Here is a 15,606-nt window from a genome sequence, read left to right as displayed (position 1 = left end):
CCAATTTAAAATACAGTGACCCCTCGCTATAACGCGGTTCACCTTTCACGGTCTCGCTGCTTCACGGATTTGCATCGTGCATTGAAATCACATTACGACTATATGTAACGTAGATATATTTAATGTCCAGTTCTATCTATTTCAATTGTAAAATAAAGGTTACTACTTCACGGATTTCGCCTATCACGGTTTCTATTTGGAACGTAACCCCCGCGAAAAACCAGGGTTCACTGTACTTCAAAAAAACTATTTTTTTTTTGAAGATTAGACTGTTAGAACTTTTCCTATTATCACTGACAGCCTCCATAATCTCACACATGTGAATGGCCTGTCCTAAATTTACAAGTTTTGGAGAGTCATTCTTAAACCATGTTGTCCAAATTGATGAACAGGAACACCTGAAATTGCAATCTTCATTCACTACCTGTAAATAACAGCTGGTCAGACTGATGTTCTCAGGTTTGCGTCTCTACTCGCTCAGATTATAAATCACAGATCCCACCTGCATGCAGCTCCTGGATGTGTGATCTAATGTCATTCCTAGTTAAATTTAAATAAAGAGGAACCCATGACCTTTTATAGAAATCTTTCATTCAATGATATTTAAGCCTGAGTATTAATTTATTGATTTATTTCTGTATTAGTAATTCTGCATGTTCCTGCTTTCTGTACCGGATGTATTTGCTTTGTTTCTTGGGAGGTGTTCGGGGATGGATGGACAAATGTAACATGAAACCCTACACTGTCTTTTTAAATAAATACCAGTTTAAGAAAGCGGCAATTGCAAAATACTCACAAGACAAATAAGGCATGTGGATTACTTTTCCTTATCTGGGACTTTTATTTTTGAGAGCATATGAACACAGATAATTAGGTTAGAAAAGTGGAACAAGCTCACAGGCCTTTACTGTAGTAGAAGACCTTCCGTTGTTTTCTCCCAGAGTCCTTAAGTTACAAATCATCTTTACAAAGCTCAGGGAATACAGCTTCAGATGTTATAAATAAGTTAGTCACTGTAATACTCTGTAAGATAAGTGAACGGGCCTATAAAGTTGAACTTAATTTAAACTTTGTGCATTGGGCCAGTTGAATTAATTCAATTGAAGTGCGAGTCAAACACTTTACACAGATTAGAGTGTGTGTGGTACAAATAATCACGTTAAACTCAAAACTAAGAACACCCTGTTTCAGAAACTGCAGCTGCTGCACAAAAACTACAAATAAGTGAAGATACAGACAGTGAAAACTATTCATATGCTTAATTTCAAAGCACCAACCATGAATGTGTAAATATCTGATAAAAAAAAAAATTAAAAAAAAAGGGACCAAGCAGCACCTCCGGCCAGAGACGCGTGTCCTCTTATATCATTTGGCTTCTTGCATAGTTCTTGTGTGGCCCAAGCCTCCATTAATACTGAATTGGTCAACCAGTATTCCAGTCAAATACCATACAAAGCACAGTAAGTTCTCAGACATATACGGTGGGGTTTGCAGCTGCAGGTTGTCACGATGCTCCAGAAGTCTTGGGAGGTGGCAGGACAGGTAGAGAGGGGGGAGGGGAGGGGGGGGGGCTGCTTTCGTGTCCAGAGGCATTGATCTGTTCTCATTGGCCAGTGGGAGCTGCCTGTCTCTGCTGGAACACCTGCAGCTCATGCTTATACCAATTGGGAGCCTCCGGGCCGTTCTTTCCTGTTGGCTCGTGATCGTAACCATAGGCGACGGTTAGCTCCTCGTCTTTCTGCACAGCCCTCAAGGTTCGGATGGACTTGATCAACCCGAAACGTGGATGGACGAACCTTTACAGACCAGACAGACACACACAAACAAAACAATTCAGAAAGGAAACACAATCATGATCATTTCACAACACTTTTGCTCACGAGAAATGTTATGTTACAGTTTGGTATGTTTGTACAGCGGAGAAAACAAACAAATAAAATAAAAGTCTTGTCATGGTATTTTGAAAAATCAAGCAAAAAAAATAAATCAAATAAAAAATGTCCATTGAGAAATAAGCAACATATCAATATTCAGATCGTACAACCCGCTTTCCACAAAGTTGGGACGCTGTGTCAAAGGAAAATAAAATAAAATGCAATAATTTGCAAATCATGTAAACCCATAATTAATTGAAAATAGACCAAAGACAACATATCAAATGCTGAAATGGAGAAATTTGATTGTTCTATGTAAAATATATACTCATTTTGAATTTAGTGGCAGCAACACATTTCAAAAGCGTTGGGAGAGGGACGTGTTAATCACTGTGTTGCCTCAGCTCCGCGGTTTTGGGCCAAAAACGACACTCTTACTACTTATGTATGCGGTAGTTCAAATTCCAGCTGATGCAGCAACAACAGTAAAATGCTGCATTCGGATCACAGGATGAATCAAACACAAGTCTCATCCCAAACCAAACGTCCAGCACTGAACGTTTCAAGACAAATATGTGTGCACCATTTGTAATTTGACAGTGGTGACATTGCTAATTTGATTACTTTATATGCAGACAGTTGACATTTCATGATAACGCCATTGGAAAATGAATCTTAGCTGTGTGAATTAATTCCATTTCTGAGTGGCTTCCGGGCTCTTACCCGGTGTCAGCTCAGATGGAAAAGCAAGGCGAGTATACCTGATGGTTCTAGTATGGTGTTAGTCGTTATCAACTTCTTCTTATTGTTGCAATGATTTTGAGGCTGCCTACAAAAAGTGCCTGCAATATAAGTTTGTTAAAGGCAGGCTTTCTTTTAAGAAGAATGACTAGAATTTTTTTGGGGGGAAATATATGCATTCAAATGAATTTATGTCTGTTTTATTCTTATAACCCAAATCCACAAGTTCGCAGGGCTTGCAGTGGCTGGCTGAAAAAAATGCACCAAGCAACATCAGAAAATCCAAACTATAAGTTTTACTTTCCACAAAAGTAGAAAACAGCTGATTTATACGTGATCGTATGACTGTTGATCCTGAAGTTTGTTGCGTTTCCCCGACGTCTGACTTTTTCGCATCAACATAACCGTGTTCCCGAGGACAATGGTATCATAACTGATAACGGCAAAAGTCACAAAATAAAGTTTCAAATTATGGATGATGGGAAATATCTTCTGAGTTCACTTGTACAAAATGTGAGCCGGACCAGTAATTTAAAAGAAATGGCTTGTTTCCGGACTGAATAAGGAGACACGTTGCATTTCCATGTTCCTAAACCCTGTGATCGACTTCCCCTCTCTGCTCTGCTCCTGACTGTTTGTACTCACGTGTCGTATTTGCAGTTGGGGGTGAAGGAGTGGTTCGCCTTGTGACCCAGCGAGGCGCAGTACTTCTCCGTCTGGTCGAACGGCTGAGGGACGTCGATCACAGTGTCTTCGTCCAGTGAGATTGTGTTTCCGTTCAGCGCCCAGTCTCGGCTGTCCACCTGTGAAGTCCAAGTAAACAACGACGACAAAAAATAGACAGATGTTTTTAATTAGTACAGACATTGCAAAAATGACCTAAAAAAATATGGACTAGCCAAAACTAAACTTAACTATTAGCTTCAACAGTAAAATGCTGCTTACTTTCTCCTCTTTACTTCTTACTTTGTCTTGAACAATGTTCTGGTGTCAACATGATAATAAGTATTGTTTTTTGGATGTTTCCAACAAAAATGCATATAAGCTGGCAGTCTGAGGAATGCAATATTGTCAATTTGTTTAATAACAGATTGCTGATTCAATATTACAAAGAGCAATGTGGTATGGGCAGTGTTGCGTCACTGTTACTGTTCTTGTGATTCATCAATCAGATCATTTAAAAGCAGAATTGGAGCATGACGATGATACAAGTCACACTCATCCAATTAACAGGGCCCAAGAAAAGTCTGGACTGATGAGGGAATGTCATATATCTGCCTGGACCCTGTGGTTGTAAACGCATATGGAGTTTTCCAGGACAAATTCCCCACCTTGGGAAGCCTGAACATCTCACCAATGCATACTCTCGTGGAAAACTCTGGCCTGTTGCTGTGGACGCGACAGGAGGAGAGGAGAGAGGTGCCGCAACTTCCAACAGCTGATGAACGCTGTAAAAGTCTGAAGTCTGTCCAGAATCACATCTGTCCACGGGGACAGATGAAGCGTCTTCAGTAACCCCAACAACCCCAGGATGATAACCAACCGTAGTTACATCTCGCGGCCGTGAGAAGTGACTACTGTTCTGACTAATTCAAGGCCACTCTACGAGAAGTTACAGCTGGCTGTGTACAAACATGAAATATATCAGTTTTCATATATTTGAGAAATATTCATTAATGTAAAAAAACAAACAAGTTTTTCTGGTATCTATGAACGATTTTAGAATTCCTTAAAAGACAAAAACACGTTTTTCATCGTGTCAATACTATGCTCTCTGAGTTCAGGCTAAATGTGCCTTTTGTAAAAGGTGCTTATGATCGCAGGCGCTTCGAAAAAAGACAAATGCATCTGAGTGTTTACAATTTAAACTGTCAGTTTGACCCATTTTTTACAGACATTGTAGCTGACTTTTTCAACTTTGAGCTTTGCTTTCCTACCAATTAGTTTATTTGCAACATGTGATGTTCAGGTGTTACATCTCATTCAATATAAAAATAAAATTCCGTACACATATTTAACGTGTAATTTTCATTTTTCAAATTAGTTTAGGGACTCTGCGCAACCACTAAAGCTCTTAATGATGGCTTTGATTTCTTGGTAATCTGTGTCATACCTCAGAGTGTGTGATGCGTACTCCGTTATAAAAAGCCATCACAGTGTCGGTCTCGGCGAGCGTCTTGGCGAACAGGCCCTGCCCTGCTCCTTTGATCCTAGAGTCCGCCACAAACACCCTGACGCAGAAAGACCACATGTTGACAGTGTGCGGTGACGACTCGTTTCATCTGTCAGTGAACAGGTTTGCATGAGGCTAACTTTACCTTTGGCTCTCGTAAGGGTCAGGAAGCAGAGCGTGGGTGGCGAGACAGGTGGACGTGGACTTATCGTACGAGTACACAGGACCTCAAAAAGAGACGTCAAAAACACAGAGGGCTGATTTCACAAATGAGCCACGAGGTTAAGTGCAGTTGTTTTTAACTGGAGACCCATTCAAGTATGTAAGGATCCCACTCTGTTTCATTTAGATTTTCTCGTTGTAACATCATGTGCCCCTTTTGACATAAAGACTGTGAAGTCATGTTGTATTTTCACTGTGGTGCCATGTACTGAACTTCACTACTTTACTCCACCGATTTTATACATGAAGTGCAGTTTAGTTTTTGTGGCTCTGGACAAGCTTTTTCTTTAAGCCTGCTAAGAATGAGGTGGTATGAAGTTTGAAATAGTTGGTGTTTACAGGCAGGAAAGCAGAATAAATGGGAAGTGTAGACAACAGCCTCTCCACAGTTTAAACCCTATTTTGGACTACAGTCCAGATTTATGTTTTTCTTCTTCAGGCTCGCTTCTTCAGCAAATTTTGAAACACAATAATGGATACTGCATTAAAATGCCAAGTCCCCCCTTTAATTTAGTAGGGTTACATTGATATAGACAGCATTTTTTTTTAGGAGATATAGCCCTTATAACAACATACACCTGTCCCAGATTTACTCCACTTAAGTTTTGTACGCATTCAAATTTTAGGGCACCATCTCCAAGAGGAAGCATTATTACATTGGCTGATGCAAATCATCTGAATCAATCACACATCAGAAGCGGTGATTAAATTGATCTCTGTCTCAGTTTCAAAGGAATACTCAGAAAAAAAACAACTTGGTCTAATTGACATGTCTTATTAACCCCCCCGAGTTTTCAAACTAAAACCGAGACAGCAGTGTTTTCAAGTTTTTAGGGGTTCAAAAATGCCCGAGTAGTATGCAAACGTGACAAAAGTTATGGATTTTATGTAGAGAATGTATTAGTGTAGATGTTCCCAACATAAAGATGACATCACTACTCACTGGCGGGAGTGATTTCGAAGCGTGGCCTTCCGGTCTGGTTGGAGATCAGGGTGGCGAGGCGAGCCTCGATCAGCTCCCCGTCCACGAAGCTTCCGTAGAGAGCCGTGCGGCCGTCTGGGTAGATGTAAGCTACCAGGTCACCAGTCATCTCCCCCTCCTCGTTCACCTCCCCAAACACGCAGCCCTCGTCCTAGGCACACCACAGTACACACCCGCATGCACAATACACACAGTCAACAAACACTGGTCACATACTCTAGTTTACTTCTGCTATGTTCTCTAAATTATTTAATTTATCATGTTTCATAAGGCTTTCAAAACCATGTGACTGCATGTAAATATAAGTATCTTTTTAAACGGCCTATTTAAGATAAACGTTGCACCATTATTCTCTGGATGTGTTGGGCATTGTTGTTCCGCTGTTAAGAAGCAGGAGAGGAAGTAACAGAGAGAACCATCCAGCTCTCCTTTTTACACAGATGCCGAGAGTTGTCACGGCACCGGACTCGACACCGACACTGTTGTGTTACACATCAGACCTCCGATTCTGGAAGGTCGGCATGCTGTCTCAAATCACAGCAGTGTGGCGGCTTTGTTCAGTTCAGTATAGAAAAAGGACCTCCGGCTGTAGCCGGTGTGTTGCAGCGAGCACCGAGATGACTCACAGGGTAGTAGATCCAGCATTCCCCACAGCGGTTGTTGTCTTTGTACTGGCCCTTGAACCCCAGGTGGCCCTCTCCGTCGAACTCCTGCGCCGGCCCGTTGAGGTCGCCGTCCACATACGTCCCGTTGAGGACACCCCCATCTTCATACGTGTACACCCCCTGGCCCTGCAGAGCGTCATCGACATAGAAACCCTCCAAGGTGCTGTAAGGGAGGCGAAAGAAAGGAGAGGGCAGAAAATTAAGATTAAATTCAACCTCACAAAAACACATGGGTGGCCATAAATCAAGAATTCAGATGCTAATTGGATTAAGATTTTACACAAACATCTCAAGGGGTGAAGAACTACAGAAAAGCAAACAAGCAGGGACTTCCAGTAGCTTTGAATGATGCCATGAGAGATGCTCAGTCAATACTTCACAAACTATGCAAAGACTTTTATTTTTTTATTTTTTTAATTATTTAAATTTCAAGTGACTGAAAATAAAAATGGCTGTGGTCTTATCAAACATAAGCGGTCTGTTTTTAGCACACACATATATTCTTTTTATTTACAATACGATGTTCTTTCTGGACGCTGAGTCTATAATATTGTGTTGATATGAATTGATGACATTTTATTTCCAAAAGGTCAACTTCACTGTTCCATATAAGGACTCCCTCAAAGCCTTCCGTACGTCGGCCCATATTATACGAGTCTGGACTTGACCGGCCGACGGAGGCAGTAATTCTAGTTTCTCATGGATATTATTTCCACGGCTTACACAGAGTACGTCAGTTGAGTCGGTGGTCCACCGTGGCCCAGGAAACATTTGGGTACACGCTGCTAAAAGGAAGTGGCCGTATACAGCCCATACAACCTAAGATTGTGGTCTAAGCATCTGGATCACGATACCTTCTCAACGCGTCTCTGGTGCATTTACACGTGTATTTAGAGCTGTCCACTTGTGATCTGATCACCTGAGACGCATTTTAATGAACGACAGGAAATCAAGTCAGACTCTTTAAATATATAAAAATCATTTGTAGGAATGTCAGATTGTCCTTCTACTACTTGTCATAATTTTGCAGATCATGCTTGCATGCTTTATTAATGCAGAAACTACTTTTTTCTACTTCAGTTTGGTGAAATGCACAAAAGACTCAAAATAATCGGATCTGTCTCGTCTTAACAGTACCTTCCGTCAAAGAAGAAGAACTTGCCCTTGCCATTTTTCTCTCCGTGCGTGAAGTGTCCTTCAAAACGATCACTGGACGAGTAGGTCACTGTACAGAAACCATGGGGCTGATCATCTTCATCCATAGGGCCTGAAGACACACACACACACACACACACACACACACACACACACACACACACACACACACACACACACACACACACACACACAAACAGTTGAGTACAATGTACAACTATAATCTGGATTATATTGGATTCCCCTTTAGGAGCTCATGATCCCTACCATGTTCCCACCCAATAATTAAATTCTGAAATAATTTCAATCATTCAAGACTCAATTAACAACATTTAGGACCTCAATGAAACATGTATATAAATAAAGGCATGCCAAAGGTTTCTGTGGCTGCCTTTAAATCATTAACCCTTTATAAGTAAACCCAAACTCCTGAGGAAGACCTCACTAAAGTTCCTCCTTCTGGTAGTAAGTGCTAACATCGACAAAATACTTGTCTTGTGTATTTACATGGCTAAAAAAGATGCACAATATTTTGAATTACAAAAACACATAGCTAAAAATGCACAATACATTAGCGTAGAAAAGCTTTGTGTTGATAATTCACCACTCACTAAATGTCTATTAACATCAACCAGAGGGAGGCATTACCATTCTTTAGTAAAACCTCAAATTTTAGTCCAATATTCACTCTCCTTTTATGGTTCTGTAATTAGAAAAATTATCTGGCAAACCCAAATAGTAAATTGTGAATTGTTCAATGAAAATAATAAGCCAAAGGATGCTAAAAAGCTTTGTAGAGCTGAAGGGAACTGCATAGTCAGATACATGTTCTCTGTGGGTTGACTCCTTTCCACATTACACATCATTTAATCCATTGTTGATGTAAAATTACAGATTTGTCAATCTTCAATGTTTTTTCTGAAAGAAAGTCAGAAAGTGTTATGTCCAACTTTTGGCAATACATATTGCAGTTTCCTTTCCATTACATGTATGTTATAAAACTATGGTTAGTGACATGCTATTTTACAGATTAGGATTTTAACTCTTCTCTTTCTTTCCTCTCACAATCCCTCTGACCCTCTGTAGGTCCCTGAGCCCTAGGTTTGGAACCATTGGACTGATTTCGTTGAAACTAGCTTCACCTGGAGCAGATCAACTGCAACATGATATCTACAATTCAGTATTAACAATGTGGTCAAGTTATGTGTACAAATTCATTAGTACTGCAACGAGTACTTTGAGACGTTTAGTAAATTTACTGATAATACTAATGTAGTAGCGGGTGATTTTGAACTCGGCTAGTTAATGAATAGAAACGCAAACAGTAAAAGATGTTTGCGGTTTGACGTCGTACTGTCACGTGTCCCTCCGGTTTCACATTCAACATTAAGGTCACTGAGCTCACCGTTATGTTTATTCTAAAAATAAATGAACTAACGAAGTTCAAAACTCCCAGAAGATCGTTTTAAACACTCGCCATTGTTCCAAACGTATTTCTAGAATAGTCAAAGACTCGTTTAAGAATCAGGATGGTGTAATATTACGTCCACAGAGTGGCAAAAAGACGACTATGTCCGATTTTTACTCACAAGTCGCGGCTCTGTTTACAAATCAAAACAAAGATGGCGCTCGCCGGCTAACTTCGTGGAGCAGGTTCAAACCTCGGTTTGTTTCTCCGGAGAAGGACCGTTAACACATGCTAATGTAACGGATGTAGTGTGAAGGCAGCAAACGGAGTCTAGTAGCTTTCATACTCACAGTGAGAGCCACAAAACACGGTTTTATTATTCCGGTTCTTGTAACATAAATAAAACGTCTTTGCCCGGTGAAATAAATTGTCAGTCTAACCGAGAGTCAAAGTATGAAAACACACCTGTTTATGAGTTACAGCGTTGCTTATTGTCATAAATATCGTAGCGTGTAGCAAAGAAACATGAAACAGGTCCTGTTATACTTCCTGTCCGGTCGAATATCTCCACCAGCCACGCTGGCAGCGAGACACTCACCCAGACCGCTCTCACGCGGCTGGCAAGCGGATTCCTGTGTGCAATAAAGTCCCCGGCGCTCCGAGGTACCGGGCGGGCCCACCGGCCCACCGACCCACCGGCCCACCGACCCACCGGCCGACTGACTCGTGGAGATTTTGAAATCAGAATCTTCCAACGGCAGAGAAATGTTCTCCATGAACACAAATTTCGTCGTCTGCGCGTAAATACAATAGCAGACACATTTCATACCTTCCACAACCTCTTCCAGGTTTTCATCATCGCTGTCCATGCTGCAGGGGGCTGCTGGATGATCACACTCCACCGCTTCGACTGCAGGGCGTCATTTGGCTCGGCAACAAATGGCCCCTGGCAAGGCTTTCGAGCCAAACATGACCCGGGAGGTTCTCACTGTCTAATGACTTGCACAGATATACCCGACGTAGCCAATTTAGGTTGAAGTCAGTGAATATAAAGCTGTCCGTTTTTTCCTTACAGACGTCATTGCTATTGGTGGTAAATGATGTGCAGTCCCTTATTGATGAACACTTTTCACTTTTTATAAATCAGACCATGTTTGATACTGTGGTATCAATTTTAATAAGAGGTTGACAATTGGACCCCGTGGAGCGATATATTGAGTTTATTGAGTGGAAGACTTAGACATCATAAATGTAAAGCGATATGACTAACAACCAGGTTATAATCCCCGCAGTAGGGATATATGGCGTCAATAAGAGGATTTCCTGTGTCAGGAGCAATAGTTCATGATATGTGATTTTGTTCTTGTTTTATTTTGCTGTGTTTTTGTCCTCAAGCCAGTCAACAATCACAGTTTGAATTGGAACAAAATAATGATGAACCATGTAATACCGTGCTCGTGCTGTGGTGAATGATAGGTTACATTTAGGCACACGAAAACGCAGTTACGTCTCCGGGAAGACCGTGGATTGAATTCAAAATGTTAAGTATTTTGTATTACTTACAATAAAAGACTAACATTATTAAAAATAAAAACGTTGGTTTGAAATGGAAACAGACTGTAAAGTCGAATGTTTTTTTGACCCGTCCATCCACCTCTGCTCAGCATGGACTTTGTGGCTTCTTATTGACAGTTAGAGACTTTTTCCTTTACACCTGTTTATGATATTTACACATTATGATATTTTTAATATCTATGATTTGTTGTTATTGTTAACTTTAGACATTCATATTGGGCCTCCACTGACACAATATTAGCATTGCAATACAACCCCACAAATGTGCACTGATGAGAGTGTAAGGATGTGACCACGAGAAACCACGTGCCAAAATTTATGTTCAACCTTAATAATCTGTGTCTAACCACCATTTTCTGACAATCTTTAGGTTGAGTCACTGTATTCTTCAAACCAAGTAAACAACCTCCAAATGTTATGTTGCTCAGTGCTGTCCTAATTATACAAATATACAATTCAACATACCATATCAAAATTCAACTGCAGCTTTCTATATTGCACTAAAATGTGTGTGTTTTTTCACCTTGGGTTTGCTTTCAGCAGATTTCAGTTTCAATCTTGCTTGTCTCTCGATTTTAGTTTTTAGTTAGTCAAGTTTTTAAATCCTTTTTCTCCTTTTTTATAGGGTGTGGCGGGTACATCTCATGGAGAGCTTGCTGAATGAGTGCGGCCTTCCTTTTCCTGCTTTGTTGTCATCATTTGTCCATCTTCCCTTGGCTTTTGCAGTGGGTTTGTATTTTGGTAATTGTGCACACCACTGCAGGCCCAAAGGCTTTAGACCCTGGGTTATAAGATTCTGTGATAGCATTTCTTCTGTGGTATTTCTGAGATATGTTTTGATTTTGTTCTCTCTTTCTGGCTGAGAGTGGTGCTGTGCGTTAAGTTGCTTTGTATAAGGGAGGTAAGGTAAGCTTCCTGTAAATTCTGTCCTTGTATTTTATTGTTGGTAAATTTGTAAAATCACATTATAGATTGTTTTTACAAATTTTAAATAGATTGTTATTTGTTGTTTTAGCTGTACTCTCCACAACACTTATATTGCCTGTGTCTAAATTAATAAATCAACTCTATTTCGGACTACATCTGCATGTGGGGAGTTAGGGGAGTCCCTTAATGCTCAGGTTTCCCTTACAGGTGGGGTATAACGTCCTAAAATAGTTTTGTTTGTTTGTTTTTATCAGAGTAAAAATAGAGCTAGCTGGCATCAGTCTTTGGTACCTGTAGGATTTTAATCTATGTTATCATGTTTTTTATTTTATTTTTAAAGAATATTTTTTGGAACCTCGTGCCAATAAAGGTGGCTGTATTGAGTGGAAATCTAAATCTCTCTTTTTTATTTTTACATGCAATATCTGTCCGTACTTCATGTTTTTTTTAGCATGCAGTTTACATCCCAATACCAACATTGAATTTAGTGTGATTGGCACGAAGTAGAAACAATAAACAGTTTGAAGAAAAAGCACACATTGCAGCAAGAAGCTCATTTTTATGCAATCCTTAATTTTGCTGCTGCAAGACTGCAACAAAAAAGACCTTATCTGATGCATGTAGCCAAACTGGTTAGTCCAGCTATTAAGAAGCCTTCATGTCTGTGCAGAGGGAGGGCACAAACGTGACAGCACTTGTAGTGCGATGTGCTGAAGTTGCAGGAAGTGCCTCCTGCTTGTTATGTAAAGTAGAGTTTGGTAGAAGCAGACTACGAGGAGGACAGTATTTTCAGCACAGCGATGGATTCTGACTCCCCTTTTTTGTTAGCTGCAGTTTCCCTTCTGTCTGCCCTGCATATGGGTGAGTCAAACATGACCGCATGCTGGTTTAGTTGTGAAGCAGTGAAAGATGTGTTTAAGGTTAGGGTTATTACTGTGGGGGCGTTTTGGGCAAGGGGTACAACGTCTGACAGAAAAACTCGGGAGGTCTTCTTTGTTTTCATTCGTTCAGTGAAGCTGAGCTTTCATCTTAATTGTTTTCCGACAAGGAGAGGCCTGTACTAGACAGAAAGTCTGCTTGGATTCCCAGCGCTGCTTCAGAAAGTATTCAGGCTCCTTTACTTTTTGTGTTGTTGATTTCATTTCAAATAGAGAAAGCAGTCAGAGATGGTCATGAAGCCACTCCATTGTTTTCTTGGCTGAATGCCTCGGGCCACTGATGTTCTGATAGCTGAAACTCTGCCCCAGTTTCAGGTCGGTGCAGTCTGCAAGGGTTTCTTCAAGGAGTTTTCTGTATTTGGCTGTATTTATCATTCCCTCAGTTCTCCTCGGTTTTTCCTGTCCATGCGGCTGAGAAGCATGATGCCACCACCACCGTGCTTCGCTGTAGCTAATGAGAGCAGCCTGGTAGTGATGGGATTAGCACACAGCACATTTCTGGAGGGGAACATCCTGGAGTTAAACAAAGAGTTGGATTTTGGGAGTTAAAACATGCTGTTTATTAATATTTCAATGAAGACATAATGATAAATATAGTGGGAACGTAACATCGGTAACACCAATCACATTGGTTAGTTTGTAACTTGTTTCACAAAGTATTCATGCAGCATTAATTGTTGAACACTGCAAATAATCACAATGCATATATTTGTTAAATATAAATTTGTGACGAATATGTTGTCATCTTGTAGTCAGTCTTACATAAAACCTTTTTAGTGTGATGAAATTTTAACTCCATGAATGTGAAATAATACACACGGTTAAGTGTTGACTGTTAACATTGTGAAAGAGTTCACATTCAAACAACTCGAGGTTAAAGTAAAATTTAACTTCATTATGACTTCATGGGAGTCAAGTTTTAACTCCCAAACAGTTCAGGTTCAACTCCTGAAAAGTGTTAAAAGATCAACTCCTAGAAAAGAGTAACTTTCACTCTGCTTCAGAGTGAATTCGATGGTCTCACATGTACAAGCAAATCGTGTTGACTTGAACTCAGAGAATTTATTCCAAAGGTGTGAATTTGCTGGGCAGCTGGTGAACTTTGTGGCTTGGAAAGGGAAGGGGTTTGACTATCTTGTGGACGCGACCGTCTATGAATAATTTTTAGAAACTGGATCACCACCTTCACTGTGTCCTCTCAGGCTACCTGGCCCGGCGGGTTGGATTGTCGAGGATGGCCCACAAGATCCTACCTCCTGCTGTCACTGGACCTCCAGAGTTCGAGAGGACTTTCCGCGCACAGTAAGACTGTAATCTAGTGATATAATGAGATGACCATTAGGGTGAGACATCGTGTATCGATTTTGGGTGATGAGTTATGACACATGTTTATTAAGAGACAAGTCTTGCTTATGAAAAAGCACGATCAGAAAATATTTGATCATTTCTTTTGTTCTGAAATGAGTAATTCTTTTCTCACAGCATTGACAGCTTGTTTACAGAGCTGTCATGGATCTCAAGATATACTTGTAATCAGTAATAAGGCGCCAGCTTCCTAATAAACAGGTAGTTATGAGACTGATATTAATTTTTCCAGTTAACTCTGAGCAACAAGATGAATAGGAATATTTCTCAAATGGTCAAACTCTGTATAATAATAAAGTGAGATACAAATGTCCTTCTAATACGGTATTATAGGCACCTTAAAGTGCTGCTAAACCACACATTAGATCAGTTATTTGAAACAAAGTGACCAGCATAAATGAAGTAATGACTTTCAGTTTTAAATCTCAGCTATTCAACAAGTTATTTCTGTGAAAAGCAACAGTCAAACTTAAGGATGTTATGACATGAATGGTGTTTTTTCACAGTCAGAACTGTGTGGAGTTTTACCCTGTGTTCCTGGTGGCACTCTGGACCTGCGGTATGTTCTTCAGTGAGGTGGCTGCAGCTGCAGGAGGACTCGTGTACATCGTCATCCGACAGATATATTTCAACGGATATGTCAAAGGCACCAAGAAAAGGTAATTTATCGAGCTGAATAACAAACACCTCAACGTAAAACAAACTGAGAACACTGACTTGAAGGGATTGTATTATGTGTGACTTTCGACAATATGAAAATGCTGACTGAGTGTTTTCTGGTTTGCAGGTTACCTGGATTCTTTCTGTCTCTGGCTGTCTTAGGCGTACTGTCTCTCCTGGGTTTGATTGGAATAGTGCATGGAATACTACACAAGTATTTTTACATTACTATCTGAAGATTTCATCTCCACCAAATTATGGAGAACAATAAATATAATAGTAGTCCTATGAAAGGAGGGTTCATTGGTCCAATCCCAAGGATCATCTACACTGCCAAGATAAAGACAAAATGAAGCCACATTTGTCATGCAATTTATATGTCCATAATTATAATGCAGAGTCTTTCCACTCAAAGTGGGCTTCACGTGATATGAAACCAAACAACTTTGAGGTTTATTTAGCAAAGTGAAACAAAAACCTTTGGATGGCTCTCTAAATGTAAAGATCATCTTTCCTTTTAAGGTTGTGAATGTACCTGCATACAAAGTGGAAATAGACACATAATACAGTGTATTAATGTACATGGTTGTGCCAATGGCTATATTGGGTGTTCATGGCCTATACATCCTAAATCCTGCATCCTAAACATCATTACCATTTTCCTATTCCCATTAATAGTGGCTGTAGTCAGATGGTTTTCAGGTTTGTGCAAATCCTGGAATGATGTTTTGCTACAATTTATATATATATACACACACACACACACACACACACACACACACACACACACACACACACACACACACACACACACACACACACACACACACACACACACACACAAATGTGTATCATTCTGAAGTTATGTACATTTTGGATAACTGAAGATATTTTTTCATGATAAATTAACATTTGTATCAT

At 40.2% G+C, this 15,606-nt stretch overlaps 2 protein-coding genes across 4 annotated transcripts; one reads left to right on the top strand and one right to left on the bottom strand.

Moving 5' to 3' along the window:
• Positions 1-811: 811 nt before the first annotated feature.
• On the bottom strand, positions 812-10,195 carry setd7 (SET domain containing 7, histone lysine methyltransferase). Of its 3 annotated transcripts, none has more exons than XM_069707692.1 (8): positions 10,050-10,185; positions 7,795-7,924; positions 6,619-6,820; positions 5,954-6,143; positions 4,934-5,015; positions 4,729-4,846; positions 3,261-3,418; positions 812-1,796 (listed from the first exon to the last, which is right to left on the bottom strand). In XM_069707692.1, exons 1-8 carry the CDS (start codon positions 10,087-10,089, stop codon positions 1,604-1,606), a joined length of 1,113 nt encoding a protein of 370 aa, XP_069563793.1. In that variant the 5' UTR covers positions 10,090-10,185; the 3' UTR covers positions 812-1,603. The 3 variants fall into 3 exon arrangements, with proteins under 3 accessions (XP_069563793.1, XP_069563794.1, XP_069563795.1); XM_069707693.1 differs by lacking the exon at positions 10,050-10,185 and adding an exon at positions 9,819-9,842; XM_069707694.1 differs by lacking the exons at positions 4,729-4,846; positions 4,934-5,015 and having other exon boundaries at positions 10,050-10,195.
• A 2,270-nt stretch (positions 10,196-12,465) lies between these two features.
• Positions 12,466-15,454, top strand: mgst2 (microsomal glutathione S-transferase 2). Its single transcript, XM_069707688.1, has 4 exons — positions 12,466-12,583; positions 13,863-13,962; positions 14,532-14,684; positions 14,813-15,454. The coding sequence occupies exons 1-4, from the start codon at positions 12,523-12,525 to the stop codon at positions 14,919-14,921; spliced, it is 423 nt and encodes a 140-aa protein (XP_069563789.1). The 5' UTR covers positions 12,466-12,522; the 3' UTR covers positions 14,922-15,454.
• The last annotated feature ends 152 nt before the right edge of the window (positions 15,455-15,606 follow it).

This window comes from Brachyistius frenatus, unplaced genomic scaffold (assembly GCF_029030835.1).
Source record: "Brachyistius frenatus isolate BFR_SWC_R1_liver_20210118 unplaced genomic scaffold, ASM2903083v1 Contig_71, whole genome shotgun sequence".
Taxonomy (NCBI): domain Eukaryota; kingdom Metazoa; phylum Chordata; class Actinopteri; family Embiotocidae; genus Brachyistius; species Brachyistius frenatus.
Note: the sequence above shows the minus strand (reverse complement) of the source record. Positions and strands in the feature narration are given on the sequence as shown.